Source organism: Haliotis rubra, unplaced genomic scaffold, assembly GCF_003918875.1.
Source record: "Haliotis rubra isolate DU_JTF1 unplaced genomic scaffold, ASM391887v1 Scf626, whole genome shotgun sequence".
Taxonomy (NCBI): Eukaryota; Metazoa; Mollusca; class Gastropoda; order Lepetellida; family Haliotidae; genus Haliotis; species Haliotis rubra.
In genome coordinates this window covers 225,418-240,033 of record NW_025767331.1, presented here as the reverse complement: position 1 = coordinate 240,033, position 14,616 = coordinate 225,418, and the positions used below count along the sequence as shown (strand labels likewise).

General features: G+C 45.1%; 1 protein-coding gene across 1 annotated transcript in view; it reads right to left on the bottom strand.

Annotated features, from left to right (window-relative positions):
- LOC124256378 (glutathione S-transferase A-like) overlaps positions 1-13,509 on the bottom strand; it is a 30,778-nt gene extending 17,269 nt beyond the window's left edge. Inside the window, exons 1-4 of the mRNA XM_046690380.1 lie at positions 13,423-13,509; positions 8,657-8,737; positions 7,073-7,150; positions 6,150-6,218 (exon numbers count right to left, since the gene is read on the bottom strand). Coding sequence (XP_046546336.1) covers positions 6,150-6,218; positions 7,073-7,150; positions 8,657-8,737; positions 13,423-13,488 — 294 coding nt within the window. The 5' untranslated portion in view covers positions 13,489-13,509. The remainder of the gene's footprint in view (positions 1-6,149; positions 6,219-7,072; positions 7,151-8,656; positions 8,738-13,422) is intronic.
- Between the last annotated feature and the right edge of the window lie 1,107 nt (positions 13,510-14,616).

Below are 14,616 nucleotides of genomic sequence, written 5' to 3'. Positions count from 1 at the left end.
GAATCAAACACCAGGTGTGGGGGATTCAACAACAGGTGATTGGGAATCACACATCAGGTATGGGGGAATCATACACCAGTTATGGGGAATCATACATCAGGTATGGGGGATTCCAACAACAGAGTAGTGGGGAATCATACACCAGGTATAGGGGGAATCATACACCCAGGTATGGGAATCAAACAACATGTATGGAAATCAAACACCAGGTATTGGGGGAATCAAACATCAGGTACAGGGAATCATGTGCCTGGTATGGGGGATCAAACATCAGGTACGAGGGGAATCATGCACCAGGTATGGGGAATCAAACAACATATGGGGGAATCAAACACCAGGTATTGGGGAATCAGAACAGCAGGTATTGAGGAGTCAAACACCAGGTATTGGGGGAATCAAACAACAGGTATGGGAATCAAACAACAGGTATTGGGAATCAAACACAGGTATGGCGGAATCATACACCAGGTATGGGGAATCATACATCAGGTATGGGGGAGTCCAACAACAGGTATTGGGGAATCAAACATCAGGTATTGGGGAATCAAACAACATCAGGTATGGGAATCAAACAACAACAGGTATGGGGAATCAAACAACATGTATGGGGGAATCAAACACCAGGTATGGGAATCAAACATCAGGTATGGGGGAATCATACACCAGGTATGGGTGAATCAAACAACATGTATTGGGGGAATCAAACAACAGGTATTGGGGAGTCAAACACCAGATATTGGGGAACCAAACAACAGGTATTGGGGGAATCAAACAACAGGTATGCGGGAATCAAACAACAGGTATTGGGGAATCAAACACCAGGTATGGGGAATCATACATCAGGTATGGGGGAGTCCAACAACAGGTATTGGGAATCAAACAACAGGTATGGGGGAATCAAACAACAGGTATTGGGAATCATACACCAGGTATGGGGAATCAAACAACAACAGGTATGGGGAATCAAAGCAAGAACAGGTATGGGGAATCAAACAACATGTATGGGGGAATCAAACACCAGGTATTGGGAATCAAACAACAGGTATTGAGGAATCAAACACCAGGTATGGGAACCAAACATCAGGTACAGGGGAATCATGCACCAGGTATGGGGAATCAAACATCAGGTACAGGGGAATCATGCACCAGGTATGGGGGAATCCAACAACAGGTATGGGGAATCATGCACCAGGTATGGGGAATCATACAACAACAGGTATTGGGGAATCAAACAACATGTATGGGGGAATCAAACATCAGGTATTGGGGAATCAAACAGCCAGGTATTGGGGAATCAAACACCAAGTATGGGAACCAAACATCAGGTATTGGGGAATCAAGCACCAGGTATGGGATTCCAACAACAGGTATTGAGGGAATCACACATCAGGTATGGGGGAATCATACACCAGTTATGGGGAATCATACATCAGGTATGGGGGATTCCAACAACAGGTAGTGGGGAATCATACACCAGGTATAGGGGAATCATACACCAGGTATGGGGGAATCAAACAACATGTATGGGGGAAATCAAACACCAGGTATTGGGGAATCAAACATCAGGTACGAGAATCATGCACCAGGTATGGGGGAATCAAACATCAGGTACGGGGAATCATGCACCAGGTATGGGGAATCAAACAACATGTATGGGGAATCAAACACCAGGTATTGGGAATCAGACAGCAGGGTGAATTGAGGAGTCAAACTGGCAGGTATTGGGAACCAAACATCAGGTATTGGGGAATCAAACAACAGGTATGGGAATCAAACAACAGGTATTGGGGAATCAAACACCAGGTATGGCGGAATCATACACCAGGTATGGGGGAATCATACACCAGGTATGGGGGATTCCAACAACAGGTATTGGGGAATCATACATCAGGTATGGGTGAATCATACACCAGGTATGGGGGATTCCAACAACAGGTATTGGGGAATCATACATCAGGTAGTGGGGAATCATACACCAGGTAAGGGGAATCAAGCAACAACAGGTATGGGGGAATCAAACAACATGTATTGGGGGAATCAAACACCATGTATTGGGGAATCAAACACCAGGTATGTGGGAATCAAACACCAGGTATGGGAGATCAAACATCAGGTATTGGGGAATCAAACACCAGAGTATTGGGGAATCATACATCACGTATGGGGGAGTCCAACAACAGGTATGGGGGAAGAAAAACACCAGGTATGGGTGAATCAAACACCAGGTATGGGTGAATCAAACACCAGGTATTGTGGAATCAAACAACAGGTATGGGGGAATCAAACACACATGAGGTATGGGGAATCATACACACCAGGTATGGGGGGAATCAAACAACAACAGGTATTGGGGAATCAAACAACATGTATGGGGGAATCAAACATCAGGTATTGGGGAATCAAACACCAGGTATTGGGGAATCATACACCAGGTATTGGGGAATCATACATCAGGTATTGGGGGAATCAAACACCAGGTATGGGGAATCATACAACAGGTGGGGAGTTCACATACGGGTATGGGGAATCATACATCAGTTATGGGGAATCATACATCAGGTATGGGGGATTCCAACAACAGGTTTTGGGGAATCATACACCAGGTATGGGGAATCATACACCAGGTATGGGGAATCAAACAACATGTATGGGAAATCAAACACCAGGTATTGGGGAATCAAACATCAGGTACAGGGAATCATGCACCAGGTATGGGGGAATCAAACATAAGGTACTGGGGAATCATGCACCAGGTATGGGGGAATCAAACAACAACAGGTATTGGGAATCAAACAACAGGTATTGGGAATCAAACACCAGGTATTGGGGGAATCAAACACCAAGTGGGGGAACCAAACATCAGGTATTGGGGAATCAAACACCAGGTATGGGGGATTCCAACAGCAGGTGTGGGGGAATCACACATCAGGTATGGGGGAATCATACACCAGTTATGGGAATCATACATCAGGTATGGGGATTCCAACAACAGGAGTGGGGAATCATACATCAGGTATGGGGAATCATACATCAGGTATACACACCAGGGGAGTCAAACAACAGGTATTGGGAATCAAACATCAGGTATTGGGGAATCAAACAACATCGGGTATGGGGAATCAAACAACAACAGGTATGGGGGAATCAAACAACATGTATGGGGGAATCAAACACCAGGTATTGGGGAATCAAACATCAGGTATGGGGAATCATACACCAGGTATGGGTGAGATCAAACAACATGTATTGGGGAATCAAACAACAGGTATTGGGGGAGTCAAACACCAGATATTGGGGAACCAAACAACAGGTATTGGGAATCAAACAACAGGTATGGGAATCAAACAACAGGTATTGGGAATCAAACACCAGGTATGGGGGAATCATACATCAGGTATGGGGGAGTCCAACAACAGGTATTGGGGAATCAAACAAGCAGGTATGGGGGAATCAAACAACATGTATGGGGGAATCAACACACCAGGTATGGGGGAATCAAACAACAGGTATTGGGGAATCAAACACCAGGTATGGGGAATCAAAGCATCAGGTATGGGGGAATCAAACAGCAGGTATGGGAATCAGCAACAGGTATGGGGGAATCAAGCACCAGGTATGGGGAACCAAACATCAGGTATTGGGGCATCAAACAACAGGTATGGGGAACCAAACAGCATCAGGTATGGGGAATCAAACACCAGGTATGGGGAATCATACATCAGGTATGGGGGAACCAAACATCAGGTATGGGAACCAAACATCAGGTATTGGGGAATCACACACCAGGTATTGGGGAATCATACATCAGGTATGGGGGAATCACACACTAGGTATGGGGAATCACACACCAGGTATGGGGGAATCATACATCAGGTATGGGGGAGTCAACAACAGGTATTGGGGAATCAAACAACAGGTATGGGGGAATCAAACAACAGGTATGGGGCAATCATACACCAGTTATGGGGGAATCAAACACCAGGTATGGGGGATTCAACAACAGGTGTGGAGAATCATACATCGGTAGGGGGAATCATACACCAGGTATTTGGGGAATCATACACCAGGTATGGGGGATTCAAACAACAGGTATTGAGGAATCATACATCAGGTATGGGGAATCATACATCAGGTATGGGGAGTCATACACCAGGTATTGGGGAATCATACATCAGGTATGGGGGAATCATACACCAGGTATGGGGGAATCAAACAACATGTATGGGGCAATCATACACCAGGTATTGGGGAATCAAAGATCAGGTACGAGGAATCATACACCAGGTATGGGGGAATCAAACAACAACAGGTATGGGGGAATCAAACAACATGTAGGGGGTGAATCAAACACCAGGTATTGGGGGAATCAAACACCAGGTATTGGGGAATCAAACACCAGGTATGGGGGAACCAAACATCAGGTATTGGGAATCAAACACCAGGTATGGGGGATTCCAACAACAGGTATGGGGGAATCATACACCAGGTATGGAGGAATCATGCATCAGGTATGGGGGATTCCAGGTGGTTGGGGAATCAAACATCAGGTATGGGGAATCATACACCAGGTATTGGGGAATCAAACATCAGGTATGGGGAATCAAACAACATGAGGTATGGGGGAATCAAACAAGAACAGGTATGGGGGAATCAAACAACATGTATGGGGAATCAAACACCAGGTATTGGGGAATCAAACATCAGGTATGGGGAATCATACACCAGGTATGGGGCAATCAAACAACATGTATTGGGAATCAAACAGCAGGTATTGGGGAGTCAAACTCAGATATTGGGGAACCAAACAACAGGTATTGGGGAATCAAACAACAGGTATGGGGAATCAAACAACAGGTATTGGGGAATCAAACACCAGGTATGGGGGAATCATACATCAGGTATGGGGGAGTCCAACAACAGGTATTGGGGAATCATACACCTGGTATGGGCGAATCAAACAACAACAGGGATGGGGGAATCAAACAACAGCAGGTATGGGGAATCAAACAACATGTATGGGGGAATCAAACACCAGGTATTGGGGAATCAAACAACAGGTATTGAGGAATCAAACACCAGGTATTGGGGAACCAAACATCAGGTATTGGGGAATCAAACAACAGGTATGGGGAATCAAACAACAGGTATTGGGGAATCAAACACCAGGTATGGCGGAATCATACACCAGGTATGGGGGAATCATACACCAGGTATGGGGGATTCCAACAACAGGTATTGGGGAATCATACATCAGGTATGGGGGATTCCAACAACAGGTATTGGGGAATCATACATCAGGTATGGGGGAATCATACACCAGGTAAGGGGGAATCAAACAACAACAGGTATGGGGGAATCAAACAACATGTATTGGGGAATCAAACACCAGGTATTGGGGAATCATACAACAGGTATTGGGGAATCAAACACCAGGTATGGGGGAACCAAACATCAGGTATGGGGAATCAGGTAACAAGGGGGAATCAAACACCAGGTATGGGGAATCATACACCAGGTATGGGGGAATCAAGATCAGGTACGAGGGGAGTCCAACAACAGGTATGGGGAAGAAAAAACACCAGGTATGGGTGAATCAAACCCAGGTATGGGTGAATCAAACACCAGGTATTGGGGAATCAAACAACAGGTATTGGGGAATCAAACAACAGGTATGGGGAATCAACAGCAGGTATGGGGAATCAAACAACAGGTATTGGGGAATCAAACAACAGGTATGGGGAATCAAACACCAGGTATGGGGAATCATACACCAGGTATTGGGGAATCAAACAACAGGTATGGTGGAATCATACACCAGGTATGGGGGAATCAAACACCAGGTATGGGGGAATCAAACACCAGGTATGGGGAATCAAACACCAGGTATGGGGAATCAAACACCAGGTATGGGGAATCAAACTACAGGTATGGGGGAATCAAACAACAGGTATTGGGGAATCAACCAACAGGTATGGGGAATCATACACCATGTATGGGGAATCAAACACCAGGTATGGGTGAATCATACACCAGGTATTGGGGAATCATACACCAGGTATGGGGAATCAAACACTACGTACGGGGCTGAAGTGATGGAGGATAATGTATTAGGTATGGGTAATCGGTCCACCCGATTGGTCGGTACTTACTGCCGCGAGGTAGCCCTCCCATAATTTCAACTCCTTTCGAGCAGCCTCGTACTTCGTCTTTAACAGCTCCTGAAATACAAAATGAATATATCAACGAAGAATATATACACACAAAATCAACAGTCAGGCTGTGGGAAGCAGTGGCCTTCACCGATGGTGGCGGTCACGGCTTCAAGGGGAGAGGACGGCCTTCACTGATGGTAGCGCAGTCACTGATTGAGTGGGACAGAACGACCTTCACTGATGGTGGCGCAGTCACTGATTGACATGGACAGAACGACCTTCACTGATGGTAGGGCAGTCACTGATTGAGTGGGAGAGGACGACCTTCACTAATGGTGGCGCAGTCACTGATTCAGTGGGACAGAATGACCTTCACTGATGGTGGCGCAGTCACTGATTCAGTGGGACAGAACGACCTTCACTGATGGTAGCGCAGTCACTGATTGAGTGGGAGAGGACGACCTTCACTAATGGTGGCGCAGTCACTGATTGAGTGGGACAGAATGACTTCACTGATGGTGCGCAGTCACTGATTCAGTTGGAGAGGACGACCTTCCCCGATGGTAGCACAGTCACTGATTCAGTGGGACAGAACGACCTTCACTGATGGCAGCGCAGTCACTGATTCAGTGTGACAGACAGACCTTCACTGATGGTAGCGCAGTCACTGATTCAGTGGGACAGACAGACCTTCAATGATGGTGGCAGTCACTGATTCAGTGGGACAGAACGACCTTCACTGATGGTAGCGCAGCCACTGATTGATCTGAAATATCTTTCAATGGCAAAAAAAAGTATATATTTAAACGTTTTTCGAAAGCTGACTCCCTCGCCACTACCCCCCGGGTAAGCAACATTATGACTCACTAGGACCACAGGACTGAGGATGGTTACAGGGCAACATGTCTGATATAACTTACCTCATCAAGTTTCTCTTTCGGGGTACTAAATCTGTAGTGAGCGATGTTCACGATGAAGTTGTCGTACACGGTGGCAGTCTGCAGAAATTAGAATAACCAAATGAAAGTTAAATGAAACACTAAATGTTTATTGGGCGTTTATATGGAGGAATTTCTTCATAGTGAAATATTTTGTGGTCAACGTAATGCTATAGTATATAGGTACACTGACACACCTTAAGTCGATCTCTCCTCAACCACAGAGAATGAATTAAGAATGAAGTCTTACTCGCCTCTGTGGCATCACTGAGTGTCTACAGGAAACAATTTCATGGTTACACTATTCCTTTTTGGGGGTGGTGGGATAGCCAAGTGGTTAGAGCGTTCGCTAGTCACGCCGGAAACCGAGGTTCGATTCTCCACCTGGGTACAATGCGTGAAGCCCATTTCTGGCGTCCCCAGCCGTGATATTGCTTGAATATTCTATTGCTAAATTCGGCGTAAAACCAAACTCACTGACTATTTCTTCTAAATAATGTCCAGAGCTTATCACTCAGTCTTTGAATATGTTCGTCTTGCTCGGGGCGGTGGGGTAGCCTCGTGGTTAAAGCGTTCGCTCGTCACGCCGAGACCCGGGTTCGATTTCCCACATGGGTACACTGTGTGAAGCCCATTTCTGCTGTCACCCGCCGTGATATTGATGGAATATTGCTAAAGGCGGCGTAAAACTAAACTCACTCACTCACTCAGTCGGCTAGTATTCATTCACTGTAAACCAGTGATGTAGAATCGACTAGGGTATATAGTCACAATCAACTAGGAACTGGTAAACAATATTCAGAATCGGCTAGTATGCAGTCAAAGTCAACTAGCGATTTAACATTGACTGGTATGCAATCTCAAAAGGTCAGTAGTGATTTATAATTGGCTAGTATGCAGTCATTTCTGTCTTGACTGGCTAGTAGCCAGTCACAATAAGCTAGTCATGCATAATAACTTGAAGACACAATAATCCGACAATAAGCCAAAGTTCCTGCTCTGAACGCAACAGAATCGACCCGTAAAGATCCGAGTTAGAATTGGTTTTCAGTAACACAGGCCCTCGTGTCTTTGCGAGGTTTGATGATTAAAAAACATATTGGATTTGAGATAACCCCCGACTCGAAATGCTTCACCTAACGATGCTTCACCTAATTGTACTGTGAAGCATTTCGATTCGGGGGTCATCTCAAATTTATATATATTTTTTAAAAATCTTAAATCCTCGCAAAGACACGAGGGCCTGTGTTCAGTAACCCATGTGTGTCGCGAGGGGCGAATAACGGAATCGGGTTGTCAGGCTCGCTGACCTGGTTGACACGTGTCATTGTATCCCAATTACGTAGATCGATGCTCATGCTGTTGATCATTTGATTGTCTGATCCAGGCTCGATTATTTACAGACCGCTGCCATATAGCTGGAATATTGCTGAGTGCGGCGTAAAACAACGAACAGACATACACAGCAGAAACAATGTAACAGACGTGTAATGTCAAGTAGGTCTGGAATGGTGTTTTATGTTTGCATCAAAGAAAATCGAACTTCGAAATATCCGATTTTCTCACCTCAGCACATCTCTTTACAATTCGGCCAAATTCGGCTTTATCGTCAGGAAGGAGTTTCGTCCCTTTGTCTGGAAATTTATTCTGCAAAAGAAATATATATTTTCGATTATATTACATTGCCGCATTTCAAATTTGAACGAAATCGGTGAAGAAATGGATTTTTTAGAAAATTCTCCCGCTACACTCATTACATATTATGAGTCAGCAAATTTCAGTAAGATCAGTCGTCTGCTACAAAAGGCAATATTTAAATAGGAAGCCACGTGATCACAACATTCCCTCGCAGTGCGGAACGAAAAGTATGGCTCATCGTCGAAAACCCATACAAAATACCCGGATGTGGAGGGCGGCGACAGTTTCGCCGATACGATGTCATCAACGCTATTTTTGTAGGGAACACTTGACATTTTTGCATGAAATAAATGAATATATCCTTTATCACTCAAGGTTAGTCAAATAAAAACTTTAAATGATATTAAGATAAAAAATACGTTTTTGTCTTACATCGTAGAATACCCCTGACACCGGACACATCGTGACCTAGACGATTGCGCCAGTCACCGATTATTATTGATGAGAACTCCAGCTTAACATTTTAACAAGCCTTAGTCTAGCCTATCGTCTACGTTAGACCCTTTGCCCCAGAGAGTACATTCCAAAGTTAATCAAACTTAAATCCACGTGCCGGGGGCGGTGGGGTAGCCTAATGGTTAAAGCGTTGGCTCGTCACGCCGAAGACCCGGGTTCGAATCCCCACATAGGCACAATGGGTGAAGCCCATTTCTAGTGTCCCCCGCCGTGATGTTGCTGGAATATTTCTAAAAGCGGCGTAAAACCAAACTCAGTCAGTCAGTTAGTCCACGTGCCGGTGTAAGACGTTGGTGCTGTAAGTCATGTGAGACGTTTGTGGCATGTGTCATGTGAGATGTGGTGATGTGCGACGCGTAGATGTGTTGAAGTGAGATGTAGTCATGTGAGACGTGGTGGTGTGTGATTTGAAACGTTTTGACGTGGTGACATGCGACGTTGAGACGTGGTGATGTGAAACATGGAGATGTGTGATGTGAACGTGGTGACGTGGTGGTGGTGATGTGTGATGTGAACGTGGTGACGTGAAACATGATGATGTGAGGTGGGTGATGAGAGACGTGGTTATTTGAGACATTGTGATGTGAGACATGGTGATGTGAGACGTGGTGATGTGAGATGTGATCATATGAGACGTGGTTACGTGTAATGTAAAACGTTTTGACGTATGTGGTGACGCGGTGCTGTGAGATGTGGTGACGAGATACATCTTCATGTGAGACGTGGTTACGTGAGATGTGGTGATGTTTTATGTGGTCATGAGCTACGTAGTGATGTGAGACGTGGTGATGTGAGACGTGGTGATGTGAGACGTGGTGATGTAAGGCGTAGTGATGTGGAGCCTGAGTGATGTGAGACGTGGTGATGTATGAGACGTGGTGATGTGAGACGTGGTGATGTAAGGCGTAGTGATGTAAAGGCGTAGTGATGTGAGACGTGGTGATGTGAGACGTGGTGATGTGAGACGTGGTGATGTGGAGACGTGATGATGTGAGACGTGGTGATGTAAGGCGTAGTGATGTAAAGGCGTAGTGATGTGAGACGTGGTGATGTGAGAGACGTGGTGATGTGAGACGTGGTGATGTAAAGGCGTAGTGATGTGAGCCTGAGTGATGTGAGACGTGGTGATGTGAGACGTGGTGATGTGAGACGTGGTGATGTAAGGCGTAGTGATGTAAGGCGTAGTGATGTGGAGACGTGGTGATGTAAGACGTGGTGATGTAAGGCGTAGTGATGTGAGACGTGGTGATGTGAGACGTGGTGATGTGAGACGTGGTGATGTAAAGACGTGGTGATGTGAGCCTAGAAGTGATGTGAGACGTGGTGATGTGAGACGTGGTGATGTGAGACGTGGTGATGTAAGGCGAGTGATGTAAGGCGTAGTGATGTGGGACGTGGTGATGTGAGACGTGGTGATGTGGGACGTGGTGATGTAATGCGTGGTGATGTGAGACGTGGTGATGTGGAGACGTGGTGATGTAAGGCGTAGTTATGTAAGGCGGAGTGATGTGAGACGTGGTGATGTGGAGACGTGGTGATGTGAGACGTGGTGATGTAAGGCGTGGTGATGTAAAGGCGAGTGATGTAGGGCGTAGTGATGTGAGACGTAAGTGATGTGAGACGTGGTGATGTGGAGACGTGGTGATGTGGGACGTGGTGATGTAAGGCGTAGTGATGTGAGACGTGGTGATGTGGAGACGTGGTGATGTGAGACGTGGTGATGTAAGGCGTGGTGATGTAAGGCGTAGTGATGTGAGGCGTGGTGATGTGAGACGTGGTGATGTGACGTGGTGAGAGGCGTAAGTGATGTGAGCCTGGGTGATGTGAGACGTGGTGATGTGAGAGACGTGGTGATAAAGGCGTAGTGATGTGAGCCTGGGTGATGTGAGACGTGGTGATGTGAGACGTGGTGATGTGAGACGTGGTGATGTAAAGGCGTAGTGATGTAAGGCGTAGTGATGTGAGACGTGGTGATGTGAGACGTGGTGATGTGAGACCGTAGTGATGTGGGGGACGTGGTGATGTGGGACGTGGTGATGTGAGACGTGGTGATGTGAGACGTGGTGATGTAAAGGCGTGGTGATGTAAGGCGTGGTGATGTGAGACGTGGTGATGTGAGACGTGGTGATGTGGGGACGTGGTGATGTGAGACTTGGTGATGTGAGACGTGGTGATGTGAGACGTGGTGATGTGGGAGACGTGGTGATGTGAGACTTGGTGATGTGAGACGTGGTGATGTGAGACGTGGTGAAACCGTCAATTCCAGTTTTCCTCAACAAAAGAAACCTGCCTCAAGTTGTCGCTGAGCATACAGAGCCAAAGGGCAGGACAGGACAATAGTTGCATTTTCACCATCTAACATACATGAGTATGGCGTCTGATCAAAACACACGAACACGGTTTGGTTCACAAAGGTACATAATTTCAAGGACTGCCTGCGTGGTGTAGTGGTTAGAACCACAGGGGTTCGAATCACTGTTTGGACAATAATTTTTAAAAATAAAAATCTAGATTTTGCAACCGTATATTGTTTTATATGTTATGAGTAACTTATATTACAAATTTGAACGAAATCGGTGAAGAAATGGATTTTTATAAAATTCTCCCGCTACACTCATTACATAATATTGTAGACTATGCTGATGATGTTGATCACTGAATTGTTTGGTCCAGACTCGATTATTTACAGACCACCGCCATATAGCTGGAATATTGCCGAGTGCGGCGTAAGACTAAACTCACTCACTCACTCACCATTATTAGCCAGGCATTTGTGTATGAGACCAGCTGGTCATTCTCGCTATTTTGCGTTCATGCTCAAAATATCCTCTTAATCCGTAACCATTAAGTGAGATTGTATTATGAAATGGTCAGGAAGGCAGGTGTTCCGGTCGCTTGTGTACATTTGGCCTCTTGCATGTTTATACAGTATCACTGGCTTCCCTATGTTATTCTTTACCCTATCAGTTGCCATGTTGTTTTAGCGTATCACTGGCCTCCTCATGTTTGCACTATATCCCACCAATCTAATACTATGTTTTAATAGTGTATCACTGCCCTCATGTTTTAATACATATTCTTTCCTCATCATTGTTAACTTGTCAAACATGTTTTCTGTGTAAGTGCCTCACCATTTTATATATATATTCTCCCTTATACTCCCTACCCTTCACCTGATGAAGGAGCAAGCATACACTCCGAAACGTCGTGTTATTCACAATAAAGAAGTGTTGACATCCATAAATCTTGCTTTTCTTACTCACTCACCTAACTAGACTACCGCTTAGTCCCTAAATATATATAATTTTGATAGTACCAAATAAACCCATTTAAATTGAAAAGGAGCCCCAGTGAGTTGGGAGATTCGACCTGAGGAAATCTAGACTTGCTTCATTTAGGGCTTAAGCATTGCAGGGAGGACTAGGCAGTAGGGAAATTCGTGTGTTTCAGGGACTGTGAGCCGGACTATCACCTAACCAACTGGGACATTTGTCCCGGAGTGACAAGAGAAGCAGAATAAAGCTTGATTGAAAACGAAATGACTTAACCCATTTCATTGCAAGTGCAGTTGACCCGTAAACATCCGGGTTGGAATTGATTTTCTCCACAACCTGCTGAGTCACGGGCCGGGCTTCAGACCGCCGCCATACAAATGGAACATTGCTGAGTGCGGCGTTACCCCAAAATAAACAAACCAACCCCGGTGATTTGAAATATAAACCGGTATGACACAAGTGGCAAAGCATGCATCAATAGTTAGTCGAACGTTTCTCCCAGGACTGATAAGGACTGATAAGGACTGATAACTGACTGTGTCTGACTCAACAGCTATCTGTCTTGGCTCGCTCTAACAACGCGAATATTTTTTGTCGGTTGTTAACATAAAGCTCTTGCACAACATTTAAGTAATTAGACGATATAGAGTAACCCAAATGCTTCATTGGTCAAGTGAGATTTCATTTATACAACATCCAAACACGTACGCACTCGTACTCGCACGACCACGCGCACGTACTCACGCACGCATGCACGCACACACACATTCACATGAGATGTCAGCTGAAGCGGATTGTTCAGATTGTTTATGTCACGAATGTCAGCATCGGCGTGTCACATACGCACGCACACGCACGTTCGCTCGATAGGCCTTGTTACATGTTGATGCGTTTGTTGATTACCTTAAGATAGAAGCAGATGGCGTTTGACTCGTTCACAACAACGTCGCCATCTTTGAATGTCGGCATCTGAAACAAATTTCATGCAAAAGAAAGAAAGAACTAGAAATATCTGACGGAGTGTTGCTGAAATTCATATAAAATGAATACCTAATATGGATTTCTCATGTCTGCATTTACAGGGAGTGATTTGTGCGCTTAGAGTAAAGAACGGCCAAATGTGTACAGTTAATGGATACAATGGGATTTCAAACGGATCTCACGATGCACCTTTAAGCCCCATGACATTTTGCCGACCTTGACATTATGTGGTGGTGGTGGAATTGGGACGCTTTAACCACTACACCACGCAGGCGGTCCTTGAAATTATGTACCTTTGTGAGCCAAAACGTGTTCGTGTTTTGATCAGATGCCATAATCATGTATGTTTGATGTTGAAAATGCAACTATTGTCCTGTCGGTTGTCTCCCTTGCTGAAAACTGGAATTGACGGTTTCACCACGTCTAACATCACCACGTCTCACATCACTACGCCTTACATCACCACCACGTCTCACATCACCACGTCTCATATCACTACGTCTGTCTCAAATCACCACGACTCACATCACCACGTCTCACATCACCACGTCTCACATCGCCACGTCTCACATCACCACGTCTCACATCACCACGTCTCACATCACCGCGTCTCACATCCTCACATCGCCACGTCTCACATCACCACATCTCACATCACAACGTCTCAAATCGCCACGTCTCACATCACCACGTCTCACATCACCACATCTCACATCACCACGTCTCACCAATCAATCAATCTTTATTCAGAACTGAAGGCCACAGGCCCATAGTACAGTGTATATACAAAATTCAAAAGCAGAGTGGGTTTTCTCTTCAATATCGCATGGTATATGAACAAAGCAATATTTTCAATCAATATACGATTAGAAGTTGACAACAGTTTGATAAATTTATGTTTTTTGACGTTTGTTTCGTAAAAGTAACTGGGTATATATTTGCTTCTAATGTTTCTATAATAGTCACAAATTAGCAGTACATGGTATTCATCTTCCAAGACATTCATTTTACAATATCTGCACACAGTAGATTTCTTGTAGAAATTTTCCCTTATAACAACTTAAATCATAATAAACAGACTGAGAAACTGTGATAGGCTTGTCTTACTTTCTTGAT